This window comes from Triturus cristatus, chromosome 8 (assembly GCF_964204655.1).
Source record: "Triturus cristatus chromosome 8, aTriCri1.1, whole genome shotgun sequence".
Taxonomy (NCBI): Eukaryota; Metazoa; Chordata; class Amphibia; order Caudata; family Salamandridae; genus Triturus; species Triturus cristatus.
In genome coordinates, this window is record NC_140591.1 from 1,616,954,848 (window position 1) to 1,616,973,590 (window position 18,743).

Consider the following 18,743-nt stretch of genomic DNA (forward strand, 5'->3'; position numbering starts at 1 on the left):
CTGCCCATGGCACGAGACAGACAAGAAGGCATGTGCAAAAAGCATGAACTCAATAGGGAGTGAAAGGGGGAGGGAGGAAACGTGCGGGAGGAACTGAGGAGGGGGTGAAAGCAGAAGGGTGGTGAAGACGGTGGGAAAAGGAAAGTGAAAATGTTAAAAGTGAATGGAAGTAGGGTAGATGAAAAGGTGAGTAAAGATAGAGGAAATGCGGTGTGAACTTACTTGAGTTCCAGTGGTGGCTGGTGACATATGAAAGTGGTGAGGCTTGACATTATTGTTGTTGTAAGTCGAAAGTGAAAGTTTGAACTGCATTGGCTGTCGCGTTTTTTTCCTCGAGAAAGCTTAGTAAAGTCATTAATGGCAGTGAAGGGACCAGTGGCGGTTATGGTCGGCACCGCTAATAAGCAGACAGCACCCGCGGCGACAACTGTCCTACCCCGAGCTGTAAACAACAGAGGAACTATTACCGAATTTACTGTATTTCTTTACTGACCTTGGGGTGGTTTGAGGCGGGACTCGAACTCGTTACCCGCAAGGCAGCAGTGTTTTTAATCACTAACGGTTTGAAGAAACTACTTGCACTGTATCTTGTCCACATTACATTTCAGGGTTGGTGTCCATGAAACATTTCCTTCCATAGTATGAGTCTTCAGTATTAACAATGCTGAGAAGTACTAAGGAGGACGTTCGTAAAATGTTTGTGCTTAATGTATTTTACCAGATGAATTTGATGCACCCGAGGAACTGCTGGCCGATTAAAAAACACACAACAACCAAAACAAGATTTATGAGCGCATGTGCCGGGATCTGACTGCGGCTGTTAAGCCCTGGAGAAAAACAACCCAGGCGGAGCGTGGCGCGCGCGCGCTTGGGGGCGGGGGAGCGGACCCTTTGAAGTGCTCCCAAAAGGCGGATTGCATGGCTGCACGATGCACGTGATTGTGCGCGTGCTAGCCATGCAATCCGCTTTTTGGGAGCACTTTTCAAACTCGCTTTCTATAGTCTCGCTTTGCGATCGCTTACGCGATAGCAAGGTCGAGACCTAAAAATAGCCATCATACCAGATCGCCAAGGCTGTACGCTATTGGCTTTGCCAATAGTTCTTTGTTTGCCCTCTGCTGAACGAGTGGTAGTGCTTCCTCTAAATATCTGCCATCTGTAACTTTGTTCAAGGTCGAAATGGTGTCAGCATCACGATGGCTGTTAAAAAGAGGCTTTCAAAGAAATAGTGTGCCTGTAAGGCAACAACATATGTTGCTCAGAAGCACCTGTTGAAAATAGCAGAAGTAAATATCTGGGGTGTGGCATGTGAGAACCTGCAACTGTGCATGATTTCCTTGGTAATATTCTGCACATACTGACTACACAGACAGAAAATGCCCCCTACCGATCAGTTTACACTCTCAGATATGGCACAGTTGACCAGCTGAACCTCGACCCTGCGCGCATCACTCAATTTATTCACCTAAAATTTCAAATGCATTCACTTCATACAGTGCTACGACTCACAGACTGCGACTCAATTGGTGGTGTACAGAAATATATTATTTTATTTTATATTTATATATGTATAAAACATGCCTTGCTTTACACTATTTTACACTCTTCTCTCCTTCAGTACAAGATATCCGGCTATAACTCTCAGGTGTACAGTCTATGCCTGAAAGGCTTTCAAAAAAGCAAACCAGTCTCTCTGACAAGTCTTGTATGACAAAGGCAGCGATTCTCCCCGTTTGTCAAATAAGTCCAAAAGTCACTGAAGGGAAATACGCGGTGCCATGACGACACAAACCAGACGATGAAACTAGACTGGGGCTGTATTAGGCAATCCAATAGATTATCCACTGCAGCTGGGATTGGCTCTCCTACAAGATGTTCCCACCTTACTGACACTGACTCTACTCCCTCTGAGACCAATCTGGCTCCGCCAGCGAAGCCACATATACTTCAACATCAGGAAGAAGCAAAGATCATATGAGGTGATGGGATGACTCCAGAGACACGGTTCATGGGCTGCAGTCAGATGATGGCATTCAGGCATTATCAGAAGATCGTCCAATTACAGGAAAATAGTTTTCCAACACCCTTCCAAAGAAATCCACCAACTTTGATCCAAGAATATGGCTAAGCAGCCATAGTGGCTGGTATTGATGAACAAAATCAGCTGCTTTATGGGGCAACACCAACTCCCTGCACAACAGGTACTCTTCCTTCCTCAGGTTAGATTGTTATGTCCCAAAGGAACAAACCTGCTCTGTTGACTTTGATTAGAGTCTGTTGACTTTATCAGTGCTGCACCCTACTCCCTTCAAGTAATGGTAAGAAAGATGAAAAGCTACTCCTGGGCACAACACCTCTGTCCTCTAGGGAGGGCCCTAGCACTTGCTGCCCTAAAGACCATGGCTTTCATGGGAGGGACAGAGCACTTGTTCCACCATCAGGATTACTGCTGGGAAAATCCAGCTGAGCCTTGCTCTTTTGGGTCGCACACGGCTGTAAGGAAAGCTGACTTCCTAACCCCAAGGCTCGTCTACAAAGGAACCTGACACTGCTGGCCCCCTGAGGTCAAATCACACATCACAATGTGAGCACTTGGTTAAATCTGTCTCCAGAGTTAGCTTATTGTCACTTCATGTCCACATCAAAGTCCAGCACTAGCAACTTTGTTTCCTCTGTGCCATTTCGACTACCAACTGCACACACTAGCTTAGTATTGGAAGCCCGGATTCGCCATACGACTCCTCCACTACCACCGCTTTCCAGAGCCACCAGGTTACGGATGAAATCGCCTGTCTTCAGGTCCCAAAGTTTAACAGTGCCATCGTCTGAGCTTGTTACCACAAACTTCGAGCTGAACTGTAAGCAAGTGACAGCACTCTGGTGCTTCTGGGGGCCTGTAAAACAAAAGGACTTCATATTAGCATCTGACAGTCTTACAATTTACAATATCTGCACTTAATACATTTTCCCTACACGCATGTCCCCTGTTTCAGATAAGTTTGCTTAATCAGGCACTATCTTTCAACTAATTTGTAATATTCGGGGGAACAAACTAAAAAGCCAGCAATGGTGATGCAGGACTTTTGTTTAGGAAATATTACTAATCTCTAACAATCATTTTGCCGCTTGTAGTGTAGAAGATACCAATGCAAACAATACAGTAAGAAGGGTGTGCGATGGGGCCAGACCTTGAGCTTAGCTTTACACCGCAAGAGACACTTGAGATGAAGTACTGTTCTCCAATCAAATCACGGTACCTGAAAGAAATTGGTTACTTACCTGTAACAATTGTTCAGCAGCTTCAAACTCTTCTAGAATCACATGCTGACACTTATTTTGCCGTGTGGTGGTTGGGTCTGGAAGCTTTTTTAGAAGTAAAAAAACCTTTTTCTTTTGGCTACTAATTCTTCTTACTGAGGTTATTGCTACTGGAAAAGGAATCTTCCATAAAATAAACTGTAGTGGACATGAATGGAACGACTCAAAGGGAGGACCCATGAGTCTAGTTAATACCACATTAAGATTCCAAACTGGAGCCGGCGGTGTTTTTCAAGGAATTACGCTTTTTAAACCTTCCATAAACGCTTTTACAACTGGAATTTTGAAAAATAATTGCTGTTTGCTGTTTAGACATACAGCAATGGCTGCGTGATGTAGGTGTATAAATGTGTAAACTAAGGCTGCGTTTTGTAAACACCAAGATTTCAAACGTAGCTTTGATAGGGTCAATAGACTGTGCACTGCAATAGTGTACAAATCTCTTCAACTCTGTAGCATAGCAAGCTCTGGTAGTTGGTCGTTTTGTCTCTCTAAGAATGTTCAGACATTCAGAGAACAAGTTTAGAAACACATTCTAAGATTTCAGGAGCCAGATTGCTAGATTAAGCTGTTTGGGATCATTCTGTGAGAGAAGGTCCTGCCTGTTAGGGAGCCTCTCGTGGCGAACTACTGACAAATCGAGCAGGGTTGTGTAGCAAGCCTGTCTTGCCCATGTGGGAGCTATTAGAATGAATGCGAGAGAGGTTTGCTTGACCTTCCTCACCACATACGAAAGTAGTGGGGGAGGCGGAAAAGTGTAAGCAAATATCCCTGACCAATTTATCCATCGTGCATCGCCGTCTGACTGTGGGTGATGAAACCTGGAGGCGATGCTTTAGCATTCTGCGTTCTCTGCTGTGGTGAAGAGATCTATGTCTGGTATCCCCTATGCATAGAAGTATGGCAACAGGACTTGTGGGTGGAGTTCCCATTTGTGGACTTGTTGCTGTGTTCTGCTTAAGAGGTTGGCTAAATTCTTGTTTACCCCCAGGGGATAGTCTGCCAGTAGGTGTATGTGATGTTGTATCACCCATTTCCATATATGCTTTGTGATAGCTGAAAAGAATGAGTGCTTCCCAGTTTGTGAATGCAATCCATTGCGGTCATATTGCCTGTTTATGTGCAGTCCTATGGATAGCACCCATTGGTCAGATGGGATGTCTGTCCACTGTGTCTTGAATGCTAAAAGCCTGCCCCTGACGGGTATTTTGTGATTGGGGGAGGGGACGACAACGAGAGGGGAGTCATTGTTTAGTGCTGGAGGCAGCCTTGGTTGGACTACCTCTACTTTTCCTTCGGGCTCCATTGCCTCTATATGAATCCATTTCATAACCTTTATCTCCTTGTTGACGGTAGGCCTATTGTGGCTGCTGGTAGGTGTGGCCCTGATCTGATCTGATATACATCTATATATCTATATCTATATACATCTATATCTATATATATATTACATTAGGGCATACCACTTTCTGGTGGAAAGTTTATACGGTTTCCTTAGAATATTCATGGTCTTTTTTGGTAGGTTTAAGCAACTCAGTTTATCTATTTCAGGAGATAGCCTATTCATGGCTCCCCAATTCGTGGCTCCACAACTAATTCGGAGATTCATATCAGAAAGGGTTTGTCTCCAAGCACCAGATTCATAATTTTACTGAACAATTCATTGGATGCATCGATCTGGCCATGGCTCACTAGATTTCCACTGACTGCTGCCGAGGCCTTTGACCGGGCCCTTGGGCATATTTGTGGGAGGTCTTGGCAGCATTAGGGTTTAGTCAGTTTTTTATTCTAACTCTTCAGTGAATGTATGCAAACTCGTCAGCGAGAATTTTATTTAATGGAGCTCTGACAGTTTCAGGATTACTCGGGGTACGAGCAAGGGTGCCCTCTCTCTCCTCTTTTGTTTGATATTTATATCGAACCATTTGCCCCATTACTTAGTTGAGACCCCAGGTTATCCTGTTTTTCAGAGCAACAACTAAGCAACAACTAAGGAATAGCACTCTACGCAGATAATTTTAATAATCTATACAACAGACCCTCTTCAAACCATCCCCAGGGTAGAAAAGTTAGCGGAAGAATTTGGGGCTCTTTCAGTTCTGTGAACACAACTAAATCGGAGATTATGTGCTGGAATATCACCAATTGGGATTGAAAGGTGACCGAGTTTAAGTATTTGGGCATCTCAATAGTTCATTCATAGAGGGTGGTTTCGGAAAAGAGTTTGATCGGTTCCTTATTAGATGGAGAAACCAATGTCAATTTGATAAAAATGCGGGTTTTACCTACGTTGACCTATCTTTTTAATTGTATCCCCCTCATGTTTCCTAAACAAGAGAAAGAAAAAATACAGGGGAAAATATATATCTTTATCTGGGCTTCAGAGGGAGCTAGGCTCTCTTGGAAAAAATTGAGGAGTTTAAAGAAAGGGGGTCTGGCATTTCCAGATGTAAATTTTTACTGTATGGCTTTCCAATTTAAGAACTGTAGGATGCTTCTTGGGACACCGGATAGTTCAACTTGGAATCGGATTCTATCAGAAATGGTGACGGGCTGGGACTCACGGGCTTTCTATACAAAATTGGGGCACCCAAGTTTAAGAAAGTCCGCCTGAAAGTCTAAAAAGCTGCATTTAGCCTTTGGTACAAGGTTAGGACGATCTTGGGCATTAAGTACTATTCTGATTTCTCCCAAGGTTGGGATTCTCCGGGCACCACAGAATGTCTACTGGACAGGCTGAGCCCTCCTTTGAGGGAGGCCCGGATAACCAGCATGGGGGATCTTTTTTCAGTGCAAAGGCTTTTACCTTGGGAAGTACTTATGGCAAAGACTGGTGGTTCCCTGTCTAGATTTAAATAAGTACAGCGCTCTTTAATATCGGAGTGCTAATTCGGAGATTGGTGGTGCCAGGGAGGTCGAAGTACTGCTTCAAGATATGCAGCCCATAAGTAAGGAGGTCTCTATATGGGATCAGAAGCTCTGGGAAGCAGAGAATGACACTTCAGAGGCACTGTATGGGACCTGGACGGGAGTGATCCACTCGGGCCGTGGGTGACGGGTGCAGTGAGATGCAGACTCGCGGATTCTGCCGGAGCTGGATTCTGTTGGTGAACAAATCCGGTGTTCACGAAAGACAAAGTATTTTCTTTGAAAGGCAGGGCAGGTCCTCGGGGTTCTTGAGGCTGCTGGCTGCAGTACACACCGGAGTTTAGCTCCAGCAGGTTCGAGGTGGGGACAGGCCGGTAGGGCTTGGGCCACGTCAGTGGGCGTCCTCCTCTTCTTAGCTTCGGCATGGCTGTTCAGTCCTTCTTTTCTTCTTGTAGTTTCTTGTCTGAGGAGGCAAGGTTCAGGGGTGCCCCTAAATCTAGTAAGGGTGTTAAAAGTAAGTAAAAGGTTGGGACCAGTGGGTCACTTCCTTGGAGTGGGTACACCCCCTATTGGCATATGCCTCACTCTGGTTGTCTGGGACCCCCCCCATCTGCAAGATGGCGGGGACAGAGTTGTGCTTCACCTCGCCTCCCCCACCTGAGGGGTGGGGTTGGCAGAGGTGGGCACATCTCTCTGCCGGACTTGGTTTTCCAGCTGATTCTCCCTCCCAAAGTGGGGGTCAGAACTGTTAAGGGCCAGGGCCTGAAAGCAGCAACATGCCTGGGGAATCTCACAAAGGCAGCAAGCCTTTGAAGCTTCCCCTTCGGGGACCCTGCCCATCCTGGGGGAGGAGGCTTGGCACCTCGTCCCAGGATGTGCATTGTTTCAGACACCCGAGAGCAGCAGGCTCTCGACCCAGGGGTCTAGAAACATGTCTGTTGGTGGCAGCTGGCGAGAAGCCACTCAGCCTGGACACCAGTGGTAGGTTAGTTTTCAGGGGGCATCTCTAAGATACCCTCTGTGTGCATTTTTTAATTAAATCCCACACTGGCATCAGTGTGGGTTTAATGTGCTGAGAAGTTTGATACTAAACTACTCCGTTTTCAGCTATTATGGTGCTGTGGAGTTCGTAATTACAAACTCCCAGCATCATATACTCTTAATGGCAGCGCTGCACTTACAATGTCTAAGAAGGGACGTAAACACTGTAGGGGTATAGGGCTCATGCACCTGTACCATCATCACTTGTATAGGGCACCCAGCTAGAGGGGTGACTGATCTATGCCAGGGCAGTGGGTTGTAGGCATGGCACACAGGGATGTGTGCCATGTTGACTCTTCACTTTGTTCTGCAGCAAAACACGCAGCCTGCAAAGGCAGTTTGTGGTTGTAAAGGTACAGGGCCTCTAAGGGTGGCACAATAAGTGCTGCAGCCCTTAGAGGCCTTCTCTGATCACAGTGCCCTGGGTACCTGTGGTACATTTTACCAGGGCTGACCTGTGTCAGCCAGAGATGCCAATTGGGTTTAGGCTTCAATGCAGTTTTAGGTAAGTACATAGGCCCTGCCCAGGGCACACTCAGTCAAAGTACATCAGCAGTTCAGCAAAAAGTGGGGGAAACCATGTAGAAAGAGGGCACTTTCTCACACATACAATTTAAGAATCTCACATTTCACAGCAGTCTAAGAGCTTGATCCCTATTATCAATGTTATAAGTATTAAAAAGGTTTTAAAAATTCCTTCCATTCTTCTAGAAACCACAAACAGTCTAGCACAATGTGTGGGCCACTGCATTTTACTTTTAGTCCACATGTACACAGACCCTGATCATTTATCATTGCGGTTCTTATCTTCCTGTCTGCACTACATAGGTTCAGGCCAACTCTAAATTTCAATACCGCATTTCTAAGCTTTGGATTAGGCATGGGCTCGATACAGCGGAATATATGATCCTTAGTCCACCCATTTACCAAGAATTGGGTGGACAATTTGCTCCCCAGATAACTTAAGTCTTCTTCTCGAGCCTTTGTGTTAATAATAGCACGTAGCGCCTGTTTTGGAATTTTCTGCCCTAGTTTCCATTTATTTATTTATTTCAATAGTTTTATAAAGCGCGAACAAGACCCACAGGGGTATCAGAGCGCTGTAGGGTTGGTGCAAGCAAGGGTACAAACACAATGTGAAAGTAGGTGAAGTTACAACATAGGGGAAAACATTCAGGTTCAGAGTAGGGGGTATCAACGGTGCCCTAGAACACGAAGAGTAAAACAACAAAATAAAAAGCACCAAAGAAGTGCAATACGAACCAGGGAATTTTAACAAAAACAAGAGCGAGATCACCAGTTACTGCAATTAAGGAGCCATCGGGGACTAGATCAAAATAACGTAAAAGCATACAATAAAACGCATCAGTGTAATACAACAAGAATTAGGGTATTAATAAAAACAAGAGCATGATCACATGATGAGGGTGTTAATGTTCGTTTAGGAGTAGTAATTTTGCCCGTTTTTTAAAGGAAGTAGTGGAAGGATTGCATCTGATCTCGGATGGCAAGGAGTTCCAGATTCTCGGAGCAAGAACAGTGAAAGCACGGTTGTAAGATCTTTTCTTTTTGAATCTTGGAGGTTTCAAAAGAAGGGTGGACGTACTTCTGAGGTTCCGGCTGGAGCCCGATAGTTCAAGCTTATTTGCTAGGTAGTAAGGGGTGTTGTAGTTTATGGCTTTATGAGTCTGGCAAGCTATCTTGATTCGGATCTGGCTAAAATAGATAGCCAATTTAGCTGCAGAAGGTCGGGGGAAATGTAGTCATATTTTCTTGAGCCCGTTATAAGTCTAGCAGATGCGTTCAGGGTAGCTCTGAGTGGGGCCAAGCTGGCTTTGGGAAGTCCAGCAAAGGTCACCAGCCCATATTCCAATCTAGGGATGATCAGAGATTGGACCGCCGGCCTGAGGTCTTCGGGGGAGGAGGGGAAGGGGGGGGGGGGGGACGGGGGGGGCGGTCAAGGATTGATTTTCTTAAGTGTGTTAAGTTGGAAATTGGCTCCCCTAGTAGTAGCACTGATGTGCATTTGCATGTTTAAGTGTTTATCCAAGGTGTTACCCTAAGATTTGGCAGAGTCTACAACATGAGGGGTGCAGTTCAGAGCAGTGAGGTGTTTAATCCAGTCAAGGGTAGGTGTCGAGTGTTTGGGTGGGGAGATCAAAAGGAATTCAGTTTTGAGAGTATTTAGTAGGAGATGGTTCTGAGCTAATCCTTGTTGGGTTTGTGCAAGTGCAGCATTTAGGGTTTTTATGTCCTCTTGAGAGGAGATCTTCAGGTACAGTTGCGTGTCATCCGCAAACATGTGGTACTGAATGTTCGCTCGGTTTAGAATGACAGCAAGTGGCTCCATAAAAGGGTTGGAGAGAGTGGGCGAGAGCGTAGATCGTTGGGGGACTCAAATCATGACAGGGGTACTGGAAGCAAGGGAATGTTTAACTTTGATCCTTTGCGGGCGGTTTTGCAGGAAGGAGGCAAACTAATTTAGGACCGGGCTCAAAAGACCCATCCTGTGCTGAAGAAGATCATTCAGGTTCTCATGTTTGATGGTATTGAAGGCTGAGGACAGGTCCAGAAGGATCAGGAGACAAGGGACATTTTGATCAAGGGCTCTCAAGGCATCATCAACAATGTGCGTTAGTGCCGTTTCAGTACTGTGCCCTGATCTGAAACCTGACTGATGAGGGTCAAGGAGTTGATATTTCTCAATGTGTTTGCAGAGCTGCGAGTGGATGCATTTTTCAGTCAGACTGCTGGTTATAGGTCGGAAGTTGTTTGGATCGGATAGGTCCGCATTGGGCTTCTTAGGAATGGGAGTAACTTGCCCAACCTTTAGGCAGTCCAGAATCATTCCCTGTAAGAGTGATTCATGAATGAACCTGGACCAAAGAGGGAGAATGGCCGAGTTTAAATCATTATAGAGCTTAGCCCTTAAAGGATCACTGAAATGGTTGGAGGGTTTAAGGGATTCCATGTTGTGAAGGAGCTCCGTGCAATCTGGTAGGAGTAAACAGTTCCAGGAGGCGTTGTTTTTGAGAGAGCAGCCCAAAGGCTAAGATATTGTCGAGGATTCTGCCAGCTCCACTGATCCTGCGGGAACTTCTAAGGTAACAAAGTTGGGGTGACAGATAATGGCTCCAACTCTATTTTCCTTGTTTTTTCAGAGAAGTGAGCTGTGAAGCACAAGTTACTTACCTTCGGTAACGATATATCTGTAAGAGACATTAGTTAGTGATAGATTCCTTACCTTACCCAGGTGTCAGACTGGATCTGGAAAGTTTTTGTCAGCAGTGCCCCTGCGCATTGGAAAGAGGCGTTGTGCGGCTCCGCGTCCGTTGTAATCGCCGGGATGATGTTGCAGCAGCTACTTAGAGGCCGCCCTCACTCGCTGACGTCAGTTCTGTACACGACTTTCCGCGCCAAGAACACCGAGCCATGCAAGATACTGACCACTGGTGTATTGAAACTAGGGCCCTGAAAGGGATGACCTTAACCCTAGAAATCAGTTCACAGAACGGGGAGGATGGGTGGGGCGGTAAGGAATCTATCACTAAGGTCTCTTACAGATATATCGTTACCGAAGGTAAGTAACTTGTGCATTTGAAAGAGACATGTTAGTGATAGATTCCTTACCTTAGAATAGATACCCCAGCAATACCAACCCTGGTGGTGGGTCTGCGAACCAAGATCACACCAGAAAGTCACGGAGAACAGAACGGCCAAAGAAGCGGTCTCTCCGGACTTGCCTGTCAAGGCAATAATGCTTAGTAAAAGTGTGCAGCGAGGCCCACGTGGCTGCCTGACAGATGTCTTGCAGGGGGACACCACGTCCCAATGCAGTAGTAGCTGCTGTCGCCCTGGTAGAATGGGCGCGCAGCCTCACCGGAGGTTCCTTTTTAGCCAGAGAACAGGCTTTTATACACAAAACGACCCAGCGGGAGATAGTCCTGTTGTGTACAGCCCGGCCTTTCTTGGCGCCTACGTAGCAAACAAAGAGCTGGTCATCCACCCGTAACTGTTGTGTGCGATTGAGGTAAAATGAGAGCGCACGTTTTGGGTCCAGACGGTGGAGCCTCTATTCCTCTCTGTAAGGGTGCGGTGGCGGAAAGAAAGTGGGCAGGGTGATAGTTTGCCCGATGTGGAAGGCAGTAACAACCTTTGGCAAGAAGGAAGGATGAGTGCGGAGCACAACCTTGTCCGGGTGAACAGACACGCCTAGCGGAGGTGATGGCAACCAGGAAAGCAGTCTTTAAAGTCAGTAAACGAAGAGGACAGTTGTGAAGCGGCTCAAAAGGAGCGCACATCCAATAAGTAAGAATCAAATTCAAGTCCCTTTGTGGCATCACAAACGGAATAGGAGGGAAAAGGTGAGTAATGCCTTTGAGAAATCTACTTACGACAGGGGACTTAAAAAGAGAGGGCTGATCAAGGAGCATGAGAAATGCCGAAATAGCTGAAAGGTAGCCCTTAATAGTACCCAGAGCAGAGCCCTGGGCACTATTAAGGAACAAAAGGACTTCTGGAAGAGGGGCAGAAAGGGGATCTACAGCCTTTGCTGTGCACCATGCCACAAATTTGTTCCACCTGCAGGCGTATACCGAATCAGTGGAGGGATGCCTGGCTGCCAGAATGATAATACAGACTTCAGGAGGCAAGTCAAATGGAATCAACTGTCGCCGCTCAATCGCCACGCAAGGAGGTGGAGGGTGGACAGGTTCGGGTGGAGGACCGTCCCCTGCTGCTGCGACAGAAGATCCTCCCGAAGAGGCAGTCGTATCGGGGGATCCACGCTCATACTGAGTTGCTCGGGATACCAAACTCTTCAAGCCCAGTCCGGGGCCACAAGAATGACTTGGGCCCGGTCGCGCCTGATCTTCTTCAGCACTCTGGGTAGAAGTGGTATAGGTGGAAAGGCGAACAACAGACCGCAACTCCACTTGGGACGAAAAGCGTCGTTGAGGAAGCGCCGCCTTGGAAATTCCAACACGCAGAACTGCTGACATTGCGCCTTCTCTTCGGTGGCGAATAGATCTAACCAAGGCTCTCCCCACTGTTGAAAGAGACCTTGCGCCACCTCCGAGTGAAGACGCCATTCGTGATCCATCATGCACCTGTGGCTAAGTTCGCCCGCCCTGGTGTTCAAAGAACCTGCCAAGTGTTGAACCACCAAAGAAATGCCTTGGCATTCCGGCCATGTGCAGAGACGCAGAGCCTCCTGACATAGGATCCATGACCCCACCCTGCCTTGCTTGTTGCAGTACCACATGGCGGTGGTGTTGTCTGTGAACACCCGCACTCCTCTCCCCTTGACAGAGGGAAGGAATGCCTTCAGTGCAAGTAGGATCGCCCGGAGCTCCAGGAGGTTGATATAGAGCCTGGACTCGGCTGGAGACCAGAGGCTTCTGATCTCCGCCTCTCCCATGTGGCCGCCGCATCCTAGGAGGGACGCATCCGTCACCACTGTGTGCTCCGGTTGGGGAGGGAGAGTGATCTGCCGCTGACCCAATGCTGGTTCGTGAGCCACCAGTGCAACTGTCTTGCAGTGCCCTCCGAGATCTGGATGTACTCAGACAGGTCCCCTTGATGCTGCGCTCACTGGAACTTCAGCTCCCATTGCAGAACCCGCATATGTCATCTGGCATGATTGGTCAGCAGGATGTAAGAGACCATGAGGCCCAGAAGCCTCAAGGTCATCCACACCGAAACCCAGGACAATGGCTGAAAGATCGGCATCATAGCCCGAATGTCCCGGACTCGCTGTTCGGGAGGATAAAACCAAAACTGCGCCGTGTCCAGAAACGCTCCGATAAAGAGGACCTTCTGAGAGGGAATCAGGTACGACTTCAGCACGTTGATGGAGAACCCCAGCAAATGCAGGAGGTCGGCCTTAGTCTGGAGGTGGGAGACGACTGCCTGGGGCGAGCCCGCCTTCAACAACCCATCGTCGAGATAGGGGAAGACTGAAAGCCCTGATCTGCACAGATGAGCTGCGACCACCGCCATCACTTTCTTGAACAGCAGAGGGGAGCTGTTAAGGCTAAAAGGGAGCATGGTGAACTGAAAGTGCTTGTGGCCTACGTGAACCACAGGTAACGCCGGTGGGCCGGCAGGACGGGGATATGAAAATAAGCGTCCTGCAAGTCAAACGCTACCATCCAGTCTGGCGGGTCTAGGGCAGACAAGACCTGAGCAAGTGTGAGCACCTTGAACTTCTCCTTCGGAGGAAGTGATTGACGTTCTGAAGGTCTAAGATAGGACGCAGGCCTTTGTCCTTCTTTGGAACCAAGAAGTAGTGGGAGTAACAACCACAACCTACTTCTGGCGTCGGAACACGCTCGATGGCCCCCTTGGCCAAGAGGGTCGCAATTTCCCACCTAGAGAAGTGCCAAGTGATCCCCCAAAATGCAGTGGTACTCAGGTGGCATGGCTGGAGGGGTAGTCTCGAAGGGGAGTGAGTAGCCCCTTCGGACTATCTGTAAAACCCACCTGTCCGAAGTGATGGTGCGCCAGTGGGGGAGGTGATGGCGCGCCAGTGGGGGAGGTGATGGCGAATCCTGCTGCCCACTGGCGTTTGGTGGGCCTGAAACACCGGACAAGGAAGGTTTGGAGGCAGTGGTGGCAGGGGAGGTGGTGGACTGACCCGCCCGCTGGCCCCGTGACCCACCTCTGCAGGTCCCATGTCCGCGGCCGTGCTGAGACTGTTGCTGGGCAGGCCTGTGGCTTTGAAACGAACATGTTTTGGTGCCCCTTCCTTGGCCACGAAAGGAGCGAAAAGCAGAAGCCGAAGGAATGCGCGTGGCTGAAAAGCCCAATGACTTGACCGTAGCCCGCGAGTCCTTAAAACGCTCCAACGCACTATCTGCCTCGTCGCGCAAAAAGGCGAGAGCCATCAAAGGCATGTCCATCAGAGTGTTCTGGACATCCCCAGAAAAGCCAGCCGTCCTCAGCCAGGCGTGACGGCGTAGCACCACTGTCGTGCAAATCGCTCTGCCCAGCGAGTCGGCGGTGTCAAGGCCACAACGAATCCTGAACTTGCTGCATCTCTCCCCTCAGCAATAGCTTGGGAGAGAACCGTCCGGGCCGCCTCCGGCCACTGAGGCAAAACCTGCGCCACCATATCCCACACAGAGTGGGCATAACGGCCTAAGAGTCATGCGGTGTTCACAAACTGCAACCCTGAACTGGCGGAACAGAAAATCTTCTTCCCAAACTGCTCCAGTTTCTTGGATTCCCTGTCCAGAGGTGCGTAAGGGAATGCGCTCCAAGACGCAGAAGCATGGACAACCAAGCTCTCAGGGGTAGGGTGTTTGGAGAGGAAAATGGGGTCGCCCGGGGCCGTGCGATGGCGTCGGGCCACGTTCCTCTCCACAGGAGCCTCTGTGTTGGGCCTGGACCAGGTGCCCAAAAGAACGTCCGAAAGTGCATCATTAAAGGGCAGCAGCGTCTCCGCAGAGGAAGCCGCTGGCCAAAGCACTTCTGTCAGGAGGTTAGTCCTAACGGTCACTGTAGGGAGCTCGAGGAGGAGAGCCTCTGCCGCCCTACGCAATGCCCCTGAATAAGTACCAGCCTCCTCCGCAGCCACGGTAGGAGACAGTGCGCCAGGTTCTGGAGAGAAATCCAGATCACCTGCGTCCTCCACATCCTCTTCCCCGTCCGGGTCTAACTCGCATTGGGCTGCGAGAGGGTCCTCAGACCCCTCCCAGTCCTCCCCGCCCTCTGTAACCTGCTGGTAAGGTGGGAAAGAGAGAGGAGAATAGAGAAAGGGATAAAAATTCCCCATCGGCGTCAGAATCGGCGTCTATCTACACCGGATCGGCACCGTCTCCATGGAGGAGTAGACGTCGGTGGAGGTCAAACTAAATCAACCGGGATCGGCTGGGATCCATGCATGCATCTATGGAGGTCTCGCGGCACCGAGGCCGGAGTCGTCGACGACGTTGGGGCCAGAGCCATCGACGAAGAAGGGCAAGGACCCCCAGTCAGACCCACGGGGCCCGAATGCGCGCCGGCAGAGCCTGATGGGCCAAAGAGAAGGCCCATGGCTGACAGAAATTCCTGCAGCTGGGCCGGAGTTGCCGACAGACCCGGGGAAGGCGGGTAGGCCGTCAGCAACTGCGTAGGCTCCGCCGGAGCGGCACCACCCGCACTCTTAGCTGTGTCGCGCGACAGGCTAGGGGAAGGCGAAGACCGGCGTCGCTTCTTTGACATCTTGTGCTTCGTCTTAACTGACCCAGAGTGCGAAGACTTTGTCCAACGATGGTGGCGGCTCCGCGACCGGTCCCTCGACCTCCCACGGGACCGGGACATTGAGCGGCGCGGAGCCGACTCCCGGGCCTCAAGCAACTTTCGGGACCGCTCCCGCAAAGTTTTTGGAGCCATGGCCCGGCAGTCAGGGCACAATGTGGGGTCATGGTCGCGCTCCAGGAAATAGAGACACTCACGGTGCGGGTCCGTCACCGACATCATGCGGGGACAAACCTCGCAAGACTTGAAACTGGGCATCGCTATAACACCAGGAGTCAAAGATTCAAAAAAGACAGACAAAAGTCCCAAAACACTCAGTCAAAAATTGACTGGGGGTACCGCTCTCTCCAGATCTGCGCTTGCTGGCGCGGAAAAAGAAAGAGCTGACGTCAGCGCGCGAGGGCGGCGTCTAAGTAGCTGCCGCGACGTAATCTCGGCGATCACGACTCCTATGACGGACGCGGAGCTTCACGACGCCACCTTCTGAGCTTGCAGGGGTACTGCTGACGAAAACATTCCGGATCCAGTCTGCACCTGGGTGTAATTCTAAGGTAAAGAATCTATCACTAACATGTCTCTTTCAGATATCACCACCATTAGGGAGCAGGGATATCGGAGTAGAGATCTGGTTGGAAGACTGGTTAGATTGTTCCTTAATGATTTCAAAGAGTTTTTGAGCTGCTTCGGTGCAATAGAGTCAAGAATGTTAGACAACATGTTAATGTAATGATCAGGAAGATCGTCGAGGTTGGTCATATTAGGGGGGGGGGGCTGTAGTCTATTTTTGGTGATTGAAGTTGGCATGTTGATGTTGAGGTCTCTCATATTGCGAGTCAGTTGTTTCATTTTAAGGGGTTGACCCTGCCAACCCAAGCCCTTATTTAAGAGGAGGAAGGGAATTTGAAAATGATCAGACCAGTCACAGGGTAAGATGTCACCTATTTGTTTGATGTTGTCTTTGGCAATGATAAGGTAAAGAGTGGCGCCTTTATTGTGTGTAGGACCTTTACAGAGCTGTGAGAGGTTAAGGTCAGAGAGGAAAGTCTGGAAGAAACAGACAATATCAACTTTGCTAGAGATTCATATTGTGCAGAACCACTTGCTCTGGTAAAGATTGCTGGGGACACCTGTGCCATGGTTAATAGATCTTTAAACAGTTTATCGCTAAGGGAGGAATCCAGTTTGTGGCTAAAATTCCCTAGGGTCATTATCAACTGTGATGCTTTTGTTGTGCAGATGAGCTCCAGGTCTTCCCCTAGCAATCCCTGCTGCTCTTCAAAGTCTATTATAGCTCCTGGCTGGATGTATATATTGATCACTATTATTTGTCTTCTTGCCCACTATAGAGTTCTACCTGACTAGCTAGTAGCCACTGACTTTTCACTGGGTTACTTTGTTAACTATTTTTGATGACACTAACGCAAGCAACCCCCCTGAGGTGCGCCCTAGGTTCATACGCACTGCCTCTTTGGTAAGCATAAAGAAACCATCTATTGGTTAGGGTACCTCGCACAACCAAGACTCCTGAAAGCACAATTTCATACCTGCCCAACATCTAAGGGTGTCTTGGGTTAACTGTCTCTTATATACTCCCAATATTCCACGTCAATATCTGCAAGCTGTGCAAGTACCCCCGCTTCCTAGTCCAGGTCACTTAATCCTCCAATTATATTATCATCTCAACTTCCGAGTCAGATTGCTCAATACTGGACCTTTTATAGCATTTGCTGTGGTTACTTGCATCCCTCCCTGACTTCCATCAGTACAAATTCTTCTATGCTGATCCCCTGGTATGTCATACTGTATTTGCTCCGGATGTAGTCCTGCATGGTAGGTAAGGAACCCAAGGTTCCTGTGGTTACTCCCTTCTGTAGCCAATTCACAGACTTGCACAAGTATTTTTCCAGCTCTCCCTCCACCCTTACCACCATCTGCTTTACACATTGGGAATAGAAGAGGACCTTTCTCACCTCATTTCGTTCCGAATTTGTTGTAAAGCTAATTTGCCTTATATCGCCTGATGTAACCTCACCCAGGGTGGAACATTTAATCAGTATTTAAAACAGGTGTGAGCGTTTAGGGGTTTTAGTTTCCTCTGCCGTTTTCGCCCTATCTTCCTCCCCCATGGTGTGAGAAGCTGGGTTTCTGTTGCAGTAACCCCCCACTTGTTGCCAGACTACTGATGCACCTTGACTTGTCGAGTCCTGGGTTCCTGCCAGTCAGGTTCCCAGGGCCAGTGTTCTTTCCCCAAAACTGTACCCAACTGGCATCTCTGGCCACAGGTCAGCCCCTGCTAAATGGTACCACGGGTACCCAGGGCACTGTGACCAGGGAAGACCTCTAAGGGCTGCAGCACTTATTGTGCCACCCTTAGAGGCCCTGTACCAGTACACTCACACACTGCCTTTGCAGGCTGCGTGTCTTGGTGCAGAACAAAGTGAAGAGTCGAAATAGCACACATCCGTGTGAATTATAAATGGCGCACGGCACACCAAAAGGTACTGGGAGACTCTATAAAACTAAGCAAAAAGATTCTCTAGTTCAACTCCTAATGCGTGCAACACAGTGATTGAGGGCTGCCAGTCCCTCATCGAACATGAATGTGTAAAGTGAATCAAGCAATTTAGCCTGACAAAGACCGCGTGCACGGCAATTCAATGACCAACCGACTTTACAGAATTTATGCTAAGCTCATAGCCAATATTTTATGCTTAGAATGAACAAAACAACAATATTCAGATGATATTTCAATTGAATATTCATTAGAAACATGAAACATAAGAGTTGGTCATTAACTCATTCAATCAAACAACAAAAAATCATATCATAATAGCTGATACACAGAACACAATTATACAACAGAAACAACGGGGCAGTAATTTAAGTTGACATTGCGTTTGATGATATCATGCCCGTGCCCAATGCATTTCGGGACCTGGAGTCCCTTCTTCAGGGGACACTGGAATGTAAACATAAATGCATTTTAATGTTGATGGTTGTTGGAACATAAATTGAAATTCAACCATAGCCACTGAATCCAGCAACACCCTATGAAGTGGAAAGGATTGAACGTGAACCTCTCCTATCTGTAGAACCATCGCCACACAATAGTGACGTTGAAAATCAAGAACCACAAATGATATCAGTTGAATCTAAACAGATGAAGAACGTGAATAGATAAGAGGTCCTTATAATAAGTGCCAAAAAGTGTGCCATAAAACGAGATGTTGCAAAAACAACAGTTGATGGACAGAATGCAGAACAATGTCATACAT

General features: G+C 48.3%; 1 protein-coding gene across 2 annotated transcripts in view; it reads right to left on the minus strand.

Moving 5' to 3' along the window:
* Positions 1-1,527: 1,527 nt before the first annotated feature.
* LOC146806345 (F-box/WD repeat-containing protein 7-like) overlaps positions 1,528-18,743 on the minus strand; it is a 458,999-nt gene continuing 441,783 nt past the window's right edge. For both annotated transcript variants that reach the window (XM_085623550.1, XM_085623549.1), the window contains exon 13: positions 1,528-2,894. In XM_085623550.1, the coding sequence (XP_085479676.1) occupies positions 2,626-2,894 (269 nt within the window). In that variant the 3' untranslated portion in view covers positions 1,528-2,625. The remainder of the gene's footprint in view (positions 2,895-18,743) is intronic.